This window comes from Mixophyes fleayi, chromosome 10, assembly GCF_038048845.1.
Source record: "Mixophyes fleayi isolate aMixFle1 chromosome 10, aMixFle1.hap1, whole genome shotgun sequence".
Classification (NCBI taxonomy): Eukaryota; Metazoa; Chordata; class Amphibia; order Anura; family Limnodynastidae; genus Mixophyes; species Mixophyes fleayi.
Window position 1 is genome coordinate 76,288,964 of NC_134411.1, and position 13,524 is coordinate 76,302,487.

The window sequence follows — 13,524 nt, forward strand, 5'->3', positions numbered from 1 at the left end:
CCAATGTTTCAAAATTACACAAGCCAATTATTTTGGAATTCCTTTGAGCAGAGCTAATGAGGGAAGGGCCACTTGCAATGGCTATAAACACCTTCACGCACACTTGTTAATCAAGGGGACAGCAGCAATTAACCGTTAATAAGTCCTTTACCCAGCAGAATTAAATCTCTTTATCCTTTATAATATAGTCAGGAGGTTATTTTGGAATGGAAGAACTACTTAATAGTTGTAAAAAAAAAAAGGGTTAATTCACTGCTCACATGGAAATAGCAGCGAGGAAAGCTACCTAACTTTATAAAGTAATGATATATTTAATTCAAGGTTTTTGTTCTTTAAAAGTTACCAATATATTGTGCAATACCATACAACAGGGAAAACTAAGGAAGAATTTTCTACCTTTCTATATCTATCCATAAAGATCTGTTTTTCTGTTGGTTCCACTAATTGAAGTGTATAATTGTTCATATGTATCTGTGGCTAATGAAGAAAATTAAAGGTAGTCACTTTGATTTTCTTATGAAAACTTGTTTTATAAATATATATATATATATATATATATATATATATATATATATATATATTTATAAAACAAGTTAACCCGTGCATGATACTCATGCATTCTAGTCAAATCAAGCTACTTAAGGTGTTAAAAAGGTTCTTGTCATGCATTTGGGGCTAGGCCGGGCCTCCTCAGGGGAAGAGCGTTACTTCCCGACGTAAGCGGCCTTTTTTAACGTGGTTTTGTCCACATACACACTACATGATCGGTCGGTGATTGGTCGGAAAATATTAAACAGTACGACCAACCAAATTAAATGATAATCGGCACTTTGGGACGACTTTAGGTCATCATGTCACTATACACACTCATAAGGTATCTGACCAAACAGTCGGATGTAGGCTGATTGGAGGTGTTTCGTGCAATCATCAGGCCAGTGTGTATCTAGCCTAAGTATAGTATCCAGGATCCCCAGAGTGCAATAGGAGAAATAGAAAAAAAATAAAATAAGTGGAGAACTCTTTTTTAAATGTTATGAAAAGACCTGTCTATCTGTCTATACACAATACGGGTCAGTGCAGGAGCACCACTAAAACACTTACTAATAAACTGTGAGCACAAATGGAAATTAATTTATAAAACCATGTAACATTAGTATTTTAATTATATATACAATTAAACTGAGTCTCATAGCACACATTATGATCACATGTTAATGGCCATGCTATGTTTAGGCAAATATTCAAATGTATCTCTGTGTGAACACTCTAACCATAGCACCAAACATTTATCAAGGCAAAATCGGGACGCAATAAGACCCACCCCTGATATGTGCAAACCATGCTCCATATTGTACAAACCTCACCCTGATCACAGCCAACTGCACCCAGTTCTGTGAACCTCCACCCTTTTCAAGATCATCAAAACAGGACCGTCCAGCTGAAGTAGGGCCGGTTGACCGGTATGCCCTAATAAATAATTTCTAAAACCAGGAACGCCTCTATTAGGTCAGAGCCGTTACACCTCAAGGGGCTCTTGGCAAGATACTGCTTAGGGCTCTTTCTCATTCATTGTTAAAAAAAACAGCCTATATTAAAACAGGTTAGAGTGGTTTCCTTCTGTGCTCACTGGGCTCTATGCTTAACTGATGATCTTGCTCTGGGCACAAGTCTTTGCTTTTTTTTACTGTATTTCTTTCTTCGTTTTGGGTCTAAAAGTATGGAAACGTGCATCATTTTCCATGCACCTACATGTTGTTACAACAGTAAACACGACATATTCATAGAAAGCTAAACAAAACACACACAAGAAAAGAAAATCATGATGCTTTTTGAAGACCTTATGCAAAGAAAACAAGTTTCCTGTAGGAACTTTTCTGGCAGTGACTTCCATTGGTCAATGTGACCACACTACATGTGAATCCGGTTGCAGGGTTTCTCCTCAGGGGCATTCTGATTGGTTCCCTGCCCATTCTGATCTACTCCTCACTCCCCATTATAGCCTTTGTGGGTTCCTGTTTGTTGCTTGCTTTGGTTCCAGCCTTCTAATTATCCTGATCTCTGCCTAGTTCTGAATCTGTTTATTTGGTTTGTTTCCCTCCATCCAAACAGCCCCAGCAATAAATTAATAGCATTTACATTAAATATAACCATTTTCCACAAACATCACAACATTAAATAATTAATATTCACATTTAATAAATAGCTCTTCTCCCCAAACTCAGCCCCACATTAAATTAATAGCCCCAAACCATCCCAGCATTAAATTAAAGGTCCCTTCACTCCATATTAATTTAATAGGGCCCAGTAGTAAATGAAATTGTCCCACCAATAAATTAAATTGCCCCACCATCAACCCACAAATAATAGCACCTATTAAATAATTAGCCCCAACCTAAACTGCACCATTAAATTAATACCCTACCTCCCACCCATAAATTATTAAGACAGCCGCCCTCCCTTCCCTTATATCACACAATATATTGAGACCCTCCCATGTCACCCTTTAGCAGCCCCCACTCCTATCCTACACACCTTTTAGTAGCCTCCACTCCTATCCTACCTCACCCTATAGCAGCCCCCACTCCGATCCTACACACCCTATAGTAGCCCCCACTCCTATCCTACACACCCTTTAGTAGCCCCCACTCCTATCCTACACACCCTATAGCAGCCCCAACTCCGATCCTACACACCCTATAGTAGCCCCCACTCCTATCCTACACACCCTTTAGTAGCCCCCATTCCTATACTACACACCCTATAGTAGCCCACACTCCTATCCTACACACCCTTTAGTAGCCCACACTTCTATCCTACACACCCTTTAGTAGCCCCCACTAACCCCCACTCCTATCCTACATACTCTTCAGTAGACCCTCCTCACACACACACACACGCGCACACTTTAGCAGAGTGACACACACACACTATAGCAGAGAGACACACACACACACACACACACTATAGCAGAGAGACACGCACACTTTAGCAGAGAGACACATACACACACACACACACACACACACACACACTTTAGCAGGCATACACTTACATTCTTCCTTCTGCAGACTCCCCTCACTGCACACATGGGATGGCAGCTGTCATGTGACACGTCCCATGTGACTTGTGTAGGAGACTGCAGCCTAAGAGGAGGCAGAGACCGATCGGAAGAGGGACCCACGGCCACATTAAGGTGGGTGGCTGGTCCCGGAGGAGGGGCCAGCCACCTAGTACCACACTGCCCCCTCTGATCAGGGGGGGCTACACATAATTTTTTTTTATTTATTTTTTTAAGAGAAGTGTGTCCCTCAGACTAAACGCAGTTAAAATCATGCGGGTAAGTGACTTACCAAAGAACCTATTAGCTGTGGATCCCTGTAAGTTTCAGCCAATGAGTGCAGGAAGGGGTTGGGACTTATACACAGTTATAAGTCAGCGTGCAGAGGCTTCTGCCCTTCCTGCTTCCGGATTCCGCCCGCCCTCCCTACAATTGGTTACATAACTTGGAACGTAGTTGTTGAGAGTAGGAGAACAGTGCAGTCTGTAACTGTGCATATGGTGCTTGGGTGATCTTGTCACAGGTCACTACCCCCCTGCGGTTATGGTGTCATACCATGGTTGGTCCGTTTTGTTAGTAGGACCTTTGGGCCAGTTTTGTATGGTTTATACTGGCGGAGTTTATAGGGGGTGTAGTCTTGCCGTTGGACTTGATCTTTGCACCGGCCAATAGATAAGGTATGATCCTGGGTTGGTGGTATTATGGTCTGACCTTTCCACCTTATTGGTTTTGCGTTCCTGACTGCCCTGCTCTCGTCCGCCTTACAGTCCTATTAGTTTAATTATAAATAAATACTGTCATTCATTCCAACTTTAATTTTGTGTCCGTGTCTTTATTTGGTTTGGAATAAAGGTTTATCCCAGGTGTGTTATTTGGGAAAAAACTTCCCTGCTATGCCTTTTAAAAAACCTCTAAAAAGACACCAGTCGGCATCCTACCTGGACCTTTCCCGGTAGGTTACATGGCCTATCTGCCCCTGACTATAGCGGTGTATTTGACACCACAATCAACCCCCCACCCCATCATAGGAGCCTCTCAAAACTATGGTGGCCTTACTGTTTACACTATGTAACTATATGGGGTAGTTTGAAAGCCAGCATAAGTCGGATGTAGATTTAAAACACAAACAGCAGTATTTATTAACCTATGATTGCGTGAAATCGCCTCTGATATGTGGTGGTGTGAAGAGACCCAAGTCACATGGTTTAGAGCAAGCCACTGGTTTTCAAAGTGAGCGTCATATAAATAAACATTTGTGTTGGAAACATGCTGTTTTAATATGGTTCACAAATGATGCAAGATTGTGACTCATGTGTAGTAAGTTTTAATATAGTGATTTTTGAGATTTTACTTGTAATTTATATGTTTGTTAATTTTGCTATTTCCTGTGTTATTTCTATGCGAATGTTCTTTAATCTGTGCTTCGTGTTGGAGGGAGGGTGCTGTGATCAATAGAGGAAGTCAGTCTGGTCATCACAATAGATTCTCACATAATGAATAAAGAATTGTGTGCTAATCAGTAGAATAGAGGCCTGTAAAGCTGGGTACACACTGAAGAATTGTTCCGACCGACGTGCTATCTCAAACGATTATACCTATGTCTGAAGGTCTGATCAGTCTGACGATTCATGCATACACACGGACACGATTTATCTTCAGATCTGTGCTCTTCATCTTGTCCTTTATCTGGTCCTCTAGTCCGGAGAATGACAGCACAATATTCATTCATTCACTACTGTCACATTGTCACACTGGTTAAAACCGCCTTGTTATAGCTATCCACATGTCCTAACCAATTTTGTTAGCATCTGTGACTCTGAAACGAAATATTCTGTCTCAGAACAATCAAATGAATTATTCCTTCTACAGCACTCTCTACATTTATTCACTGTGACATTCAGTGCTAACATCGGCTGAAAAGAGCCCGACTCTGTAAACTCTATGGAGATCATCAGCACGAGTGCATATACACTACATGATCGGTTGGTGATTGGTCAGAAAATATTAAACGGTACGACCAACCAAATGAAACGATGATCGGCACTTTGGAACGACTTTAGATCATCGTGTCACTACACACACTCACACGATATCTGACCAAACGGTAGGATGTCGGCTGATTTGTCCAATTATTGGACGAAAATCCTGTAGTGTGTACCCAGCTTTACTCAGATATTTTAGGGAGTGAGGCCCCAAAAATCCCACTGAGATGTCAACTGTGGGATGATGTGTGCAAGTCAGTCAGCACAGGTCTGTAAAGTGTACTGTGTCACATGAATAAAGCTTTACTCAGACACTACACTACTCAGACACTACACTACTCAGACACTACACTACTCAGACACTACACTACTCAGACAATACACTACTCAGACACTGTATGAAAGAAAACGTCTCGAGGAAAGGTCTGATATTGAGGGCTGGAGCTGGCATCTGCTGGTTATGGAAGAGCTACGGTACATCGTCTTGTGAAGGTCCTGGAAGGTGCTGGCCTTCATTACAGCGAGAGACCACAAACATGTATGTACTGTGTAACTGTTGTACTAAATCGTTTCTCAGAAACAATATCACATTATATGACATGAATAAAAGTCAATGTATACAGACAGACAGTAGTATGTATAGCAATATGTCTTTAGAAAAGCATGTATACAGCCCCCACCCCCATTGCTTATTACCTTAGTAGGTGATAGGTGGGGGCGGCATCAGACTGGCAGTGTGGCACTTGGTTGTGGCATAATAGACAAGTGCCAGACTCTCAGCTTAACACTGACATTGAGGAGCAGTATCACATGTAAGACGGTAGAGGCCACACAAGGACTGGCTAGAATGAGACCTCCTATAGAAGAGCAGTAGTTGTATTTTTTGTGTCAAAAATGTCTTTATCTGAAAATATTGTGTTTTGTCTTTGTAAAAAAAAAAAAAAAAAAAAAAAAAAAAGACAGATTGCAGTTCCCATGACGGGATACTAGTGTAAAGGTTTAACCTTCACCTGCTCTACAAAAGGTACACTCTACCATGTATCACATTGGGGGGCAGGTAGATTTACTTAAACTTCCAAAAATGTAAATGTAGAGGTGTTGGCCCGAGCAACCAACTGGATTCTAGTTATTTTCTAGAATGTACTATGGCAACACCGTTATTCATAATCACCTGAAATGCATGTCTTCTAATGGCCCCCATTTGGTTGGACTGTCCCAATTTGTGGACTCACAAAGGGATGTGACCTTATGACAACATGGGCGTGGTTTGGACAGACCTGGGTATTGTTTGGGTGGATCATAAGATGGGCTTATTTGTGTCCTTATTACATATCACTTGGTATAAATCATATTTCAGTTAGCACCTATAAGCCAGACAACACAACCTAAATGCACAAAGTAATGATTATTATTACATACCCAATGGGCATCTCTTAGGAATTCCCCCTTGCTCAATATTGCTGAATATAGATGACTAGTGCTGGACAGACGAGTCATGACACAACCCAGGATACCTGCTGCTACTATCATGATATGCATGTTGCACATTGATAGAGTATTAGCGATCTCTTTTAATACATATCTCTGCCGAGGTGGCCTCGGACTAACATTTCTGTAATCTATAGCTGGCAACACCTTAGGTAGTCCAGAGAGACTCTATTAGGCACTTTTTAGTTCATGTCATTTTGTCTCTTGGTTAGGGAAGCCGATATGTGTAGGTGACAGTCTTTTTGGTGCACTTAACCTTAGCACAGTGCCTGGAAAATGCCTATTACACTGGAGCACAGCACTATGACCATGAAGTACTAAGCAGATCGTAATTTATGCTGGGTAGAAATTGTATTGAAGCACGCTGTTAGGGGCTCCATTCCATCCCTGACATGCTCATAGTGAGTATGGAGGGTTCTGTTCAGCCTGAGCATCTGAATGGTCTAAACCAGTGTTGGCTAACCTGTGACACTCCAGGTGCTGTGTGTATATATATATATATATATATATATATATATATTTCAATAATCACATGCGCTTGTAAATTAAAAAGAAAAGCTCCTCTCTCTCTCTTTTGGGGGAGTGGCGCTCTCAGTTTGTGCCATCTCTAAGTTCTTTAAGGATGTTTATCTTAACTCTGAAGAAAGATCTTTCTGTGTTCAACCTACATTTATCTCATAAATCCTTTTCAGTGAATCTCACCCCCACTTCTCATGTGTCATCTTTAGATTGCAAGCTCCTAAGAGCCTGGACCTCTATATCTCTTCTATCAATGTTTGTACTGCAATTGTCCCATATTGTGAGTACATACTATATTGCAGCTATATACTGAAACTTAATAATGAATATCTTTTAATTAGAGTTAACACAATGGTTCTAAAACTAATTACAGATAGTATCTAATGACTTTACAGTGTTTAACTTTTAGGAGGTCATTTGAGCAGAAAAGCAGTTAACAAGAGAGCTAATATATCTGTTTGCAGAGAGGTCACTGTGTAATCACACACTCTCTGTCAGTATCTCACACAGACCTGTGAAGTAACTTAGTTAAAGCTGGAATCTTGCTGAATAAATCTGCAGTACATTTTTTTGTGTTGATTAGAGACAATACAGCAAGACTGTGCTGGCCAGTGATTGGAGAAAGAACAGCCCCCTGCTCCTATCGCCTCTTTCTGTGGCTATTTAGGGCATGCTTATGAAGTGCTAGGTTCTTTTTATCCTGGGGGTTCATGGGTTAACTTTGGCAGCCCTAAGAGCAAGAAGGCCCAGCTTTTAAGGATTATAAGGGAGGTCCTCACGTTTGGGGCTGCACTCTTATATTAAGCCCTGTCCTGCAACAATTTTTAAGAGAGGACATTGAGGATGGAGGAACTGGCTAGAGAGAGCATCAGCTTGCTTGCCAAGCCTGGTGTGGAATGTGGAAGCCCCACTTTATCCTCCATGGGGGCTATTTTTATCATGTTAAAGTCTGCGCTGGGAGCTGGGCTCCTGAACTTTCCTTGGGCGTTCAACAAAGCGGGTGGTACTTATGCAGCCTTCATGGTGGAATTGGTAAGTAAGGATATTCTGCACACTTGTCTATAGGGTTAGTACAGGTGTCAACTCGCTAAAGTAGGCCATCAAAAACTGCACTAGTGTGAAAAACCTCTTGCATAATTCTTATATATGTGTAAAAGTTTCCATTCCTTGAAAAAACTAATATAATATTAGTGCATGTGAAAATCGCTAGTAGTTTCATACAAATGCTTTAATAAAAAATTTTTTCCTCAAAATGATGCCAGATGTTTTTGTAGGAATTGAGAAGTTCATACTATAATGCTATTGCTGAAGTGCAATTTATGTTAATGTTCAGCATCACATTGCACTGAGTGAAGATGGGATGCATTTGAGTGGACATGACTCGGTATTCAAAATTAATTTAATTCTTGCACACTTCACATGTAAAGACATAATTGACACCTGATTATTGTAGCCAATTTATTAATTTGTTTTTGGTGTCAGGTTCTACTTATTATAGTAAAATTGAAACCGTTTTTCAGAGACCCACTCAAGTTTTGAAGATCTGTGATTTTGTTTGTAAACTTTTGTATCTGACAAAGTACCTGACTTTTAATCCTGACAAATGTTCATTTCCTTGCTTTGGTCCCAGGCCATTATTGTGTTAATAATCCCATAATATAGATCATGCTGGATGGTTTGGGTAGTTTCTCTTCACTATATAGAGTTTAATATAACTGTATTATGATCAGGTGGTCAGGTCATACTGAGTAAGGTGTAATGTCCTATGTACGTATACAGTGGCATATTACTGTATTCTGATCATGTCCAATGGTCAGGTCATGTTGAGGGTTGTAGTTTCCTGTGTCTGTATAGAGTGTAATACAATTGTCTTTTAATAATGTCCAGTGGTCACATGTTGAATAGGTGTTGTGTTATAGAATTGTATAGCTGCTAGATGTCCCTAATTTCAAGTGACATGTCTGGGTTTTACACATTTGTACCCGTAAATGTCCCTATTTTTCACAACTGACCCCCTATTCAATACAATTCTCCTTATTAAGTATATAAGATGCAGTTCCAAATATTGGAAATCTTCATGGCTTTGTAATTTTGTTATTTAACAAGCAGATCAGAGATCTTTTCCCTGCCTTGGCTGCTATCATGTTATTTATTTAGTGACATGTTGCACCCTCACCTGAAAGAGGTACCTTCCGCTTCCAAAGGAGGGAGCTCCCAGAATTTTTGAGCCAGAGATACGGAGATCGAGCACACGGAGCTTCCCCATCTCTGGCATTTTTCACATTCAGTTCTTAGTTACCCTCTGACACCATGATGTGCCCGAGATCTGCCACTGCAGAGCTGTAAGTGAATGGTGGTTAATGATCAGTGGGTTTTTCCGTAGGTAGCCCCTAACATAGAGGGGAGCTCTTTACAGTTTTGGACTGATTGTAACTATGCTCAGTAAACGTGACTTGCACCGAGTAAAACATACTTGCATGCACCTTCCCACCAGCAAAGTGTCCCTGGAAGTTATTTTCAAATATTGGCAACTACAGATGTCCTCATACACATTGGCAAAAATGTCACCAGAGACCCTGATATGTCACGACACAGAGCGGATGCGTTTGTGCCATGCTGCAATTCATAGTGCATCCAGTGGGGGGGGGGGCACTGTACTGCTGTGACTTTGAGAGGTTTACTTTCACTACAGTGACCGTCAGAAGGAAAAATAGGCTAGATCAGGGTTTCCCAAACCCAGTCCTCAGGGCTCCCTAACAGTGCAGGTTTTCCATATCTCCTTACTGGAGCTCAGGTGTAGTCATTACTGACTGACACATTGTAACAGATCCACAGGTGGTCCTAATTATGTCACATGTGATCCAGAAAACCTGCACTGTTGGGGAGCCCTGAGGACTGGGTTTGGGAAACCCTGGGCTAGATTACAGATCTCTACAATGCAAGATATAACTAGATGTATATTGGGACAGTGTATCTGTTAGGAATACAATATGCTTCCTGGAGTCTTTCTAAGATCGCTAAATGATCTAACTGTTCCAATACATATTAGTGTGTTGTATACACTGTATCCAGGGGCAGGCTGGGTTGGGTGGCATCTGCCCCCTGGGCCGGGCCCATAGTGGGCTACCGGCTCACTGGGCCACTTGCATTTTTTTTTTCCTTTAAAATGTTCCTAATAGGCTGCTCAAGAGTCAAGTATTGCTCCCTGGGCTAAATTTTGTCTACCCTCCCCTGACTGTATCCCAGTGGATCCCAAACTTTCTCAGTTCAAGGCCCCCTTAGGGTCTCCATCCTTTTTTTCAAGGCACCCCTAAGCCAAAATAATTACTAAGTAGTCCACTGCCTTGCTTACCACCAGCCCTGACCATGGCACCCCTGTGAGATTGCCATGGCACCCCAGGGAGCGGCGGCACACAGTTTGGGAACCACAGCTGTATCCTATCCTGTTTGCACTGTATGTGATTTCTGTGCGCTCCAGCAGGGAGGATCTTACAGATGAAGGGACAATGAAAGGACAAAATGAAAGATAAGGAGATTCTAATTAAAAAAAATGTTTAGAAGATAAGCCCTGCTCAATTTTGGGCAAATCTTGGCCCCTTTCACAGAACCTCGACTTTTTTAAGCTTCAATATGTTTCCTTTCTCAGTGTGTGCCAGCTTTTTGCTCTTCCCCCATTCCCATTTTGATTGACAAACTTTGCCTCTGATTGCAAACACATGTCCTAGCTTATATACACAGACTTTGTGACTCTATCCTCCGGGAGGACAGGTCACATGACAGGGGTAGGAGGGGGAGTACACCCCCACAATAGAATGCCCAAATTCATTGCATTGCATGGCGGTGGCTTAATGACGCGATTAACCCCCCAATATTCAATGCAGTGAGTTTCGGCATTTTTTTAGGACCTGGGAGGACTCCCCGAAATTTGGGAGCTTCCCAGGATTTCTGGGAGAGTAGGCAAGTGTGCGTAATCTGCACTTCCATCTGACCTGTAGCTACAAGTGATGTGACTGAAAATCACGTAACTTTGAGATGCCCAAAGCTTGAATCGGCCGCCGCTGCGTGCACTGGAGTTTAGCACTCCCTCACTGTACATTAACTACATGCATATGCCCAGTCTCCTCCACGTTCTGCCCCTGAAATTGTAGGCCGTGGTAAGGGTCGTTTGTGCTCGAAGATGAATTCAACGTTGCTGTTTCCTCTGACTGGTTCGTTTCTGGGCATGTGCAGAGCGATTTTACGTATCGGCATTTAAGTTCCTTATTGATTCAGGACCAGTGTGTTCATATTTAGACTGCTTTATAATAAATCTATACATGGCTATGTTTTTGCATCAACAAAATTATGCACTTCAGCAGTCTAATGATGCACTTCAGCAGTCTAATGATGCATGTATACCCCTTTTTTTTTTTTTTTTTTTTTTTTCTGCAATTATTCATAGTATTTTTAGAATCTTATTTATTTCCACAAAGATCAATAAGTTTAGATCAGGCCTGGTCAACCTGTGGCTCTCCAGGTATAGTAAAACTACAGGTCCCAGCATTCCCTGCCAGCAATATGCTAGTTATCAGCTGGCAAAGCATGCTGGGGCTTGTAGTTTCACAACACCTGGAGAGCCGCAGGTTGGCCAGAACTGATTTAGATGTTGATACCTATAAATGTGGCTGGTAATTCCCTGTTTCCCTTGATAATATATACAGAGTGGAGACATAGAAGAAGGCTTTCCTTCAGGAGAGGCATGTATTAAATTATGAGGTGTGATATTAATAGATAAAAACCAGAAACCCCCTCACTTGCATACCCCTAACTACCACACTCATCTCTCCCTCCCCCCTTCCCCCTCTCTCCCTTTCCCCTGTCGTGTCAATGTGCTGGGTATTAAAAAATGATAGCTGTTCATTAAATAGAACGAACTGACATGTACTGTAGTCTTTAGTGAAGTTCATGTACTCTAATCTTGCTTGTCTTCTACCATCTCGCCATATGTCTAGGGCTCCCTCGTCTTTCTAATAAGCGGACTGGTAATCCTGGGGTACGCTACCTCCCTCAGTAAACATTCCACCTACCAAGGTGTGGTTAAAGACATCTGCGGCCCAGCTATAGGTAAACTCTGTGGGATCTGCTTTATATTCAATCTCTTCATGATATCGGTGGCCTTTCTCCGTGTGGTGGAAGATCAGTTGGAAAAATGTGAGTTGTTGGTCACAGCTTATTCTATATAGGATGAGGTTTTTCCGTCTTTCTCTGTATAACTGGTACCATGTTTTATGCAGTGTGGGACTCTGTGAGCACAAACCTGACCGTGGAGGCAATGGAGGAGAACATCCACCCCTGGTATGTGGATCCAAGATTGACCATGAGCCTCCTGTGTGTGATAGTCATCCTACCACTCTCCATCCCCAAGGAAATCAGCTTTCAGAAATACACGAGGTAAGTTTTGCCATGCATAAGCTCTTTTGTTGAAACGCAGAAAAATGAATCTCTGTTTCTAAGATATACCTGCCCTTCTTGTGTAATTTACTGCTAAATTAGTGACCATTTGCTGGTGGACAGAATGGAGCAAACAGCGATGATTGTCTCTGGCACTAGCAAATTGCTTGTGATTGGCTGTTTGCTATTCCACCGCTGATGCTGATTGGTGCTTTCTTCATGGCTTGGACGTATATTATACTTTTGTGTCTGTGTTTAAACAAAAGTGTTCTGGAGGTTGTTTTTTTTACTCAGGACTGGGTGTTTTTTCCACCAACTTTTTATGCCGATCGATGGTCCGACCGCTCGGTCCATGGACTGCATACACACTAGCCTTGTTTTAGAAGATAAAGGGAAGAGCGGCCGTCCCTTTAGCGACTTTTTAAAGCCATGTTGTGAGCAATGATTGCAATTTCGTACACATCGGTTGGAAGTTTATACACACTACACAACGGAAACGAGATTAGAACGAAAATATTAAACGGTACGACCAACCAAATGAGGCGACAATCGTCCATTTGGGCAGACTTTTGACCATCGTGTCACTGCACACACTGACCCGACTTTTGAACGAGCGGTCGTATGTCGGCTGATTGAGCCAATTATTGGACGAAAACTGTGTAGTGTGTACCTAGCTTAAGAGAGATTTTTTAAGTTTTATTGATGCCTAATAGCTAAAGTGTTTGCACGTAAAACAAATGGTTAAACACACGGGGGCAAGTGGGGCTTAGTGCCAGTGACGTAAGCCAGGTGCTGGGTGAGTATGCTACGATTGCTGACCTAAGCGTATGTTAAGATACCTATGGGCGTAAACTCGCTATTTTTCGAAAGTAGCCTATGAGGTACTTCTATATACTTTCTCTCGGGTCTGATCATGCAGCCAACATACTGCGCACCCCTTATATAATGAAGGAAAATGGTGCTCATAGCAGAGTATGTTAAACACCATTACTAATAAATTGAAAAAAATCAGCGTATGCTTGTTACAAAATATTATTCTGATCTGCT

At 41.7% G+C, this 13,524-nt stretch overlaps 1 protein-coding gene across 1 annotated transcript in view; it reads left to right on the forward strand.

The window, feature by feature from the left end:
• Positions 1–7,398: 7,398 nt before the first annotated feature.
• SLC38A8 (solute carrier family 38 member 8) overlaps positions 7,399–13,524 on the forward strand; it is a 28,363-nt gene continuing 22,237 nt past the window's right edge. Inside the window, exons 1-3 of the mRNA XM_075187543.1 lie at positions 7,399–8,079; positions 12,039–12,237; positions 12,321–12,477. Of these exons, the coding sequence (XP_075043644.1) occupies positions 7,891–8,079; positions 12,039–12,237; positions 12,321–12,477 (545 nt within the window). The 5' untranslated portion in view covers positions 7,399–7,890. The remainder of the gene's footprint in view (positions 8,080–12,038; positions 12,238–12,320; positions 12,478–13,524) is intronic.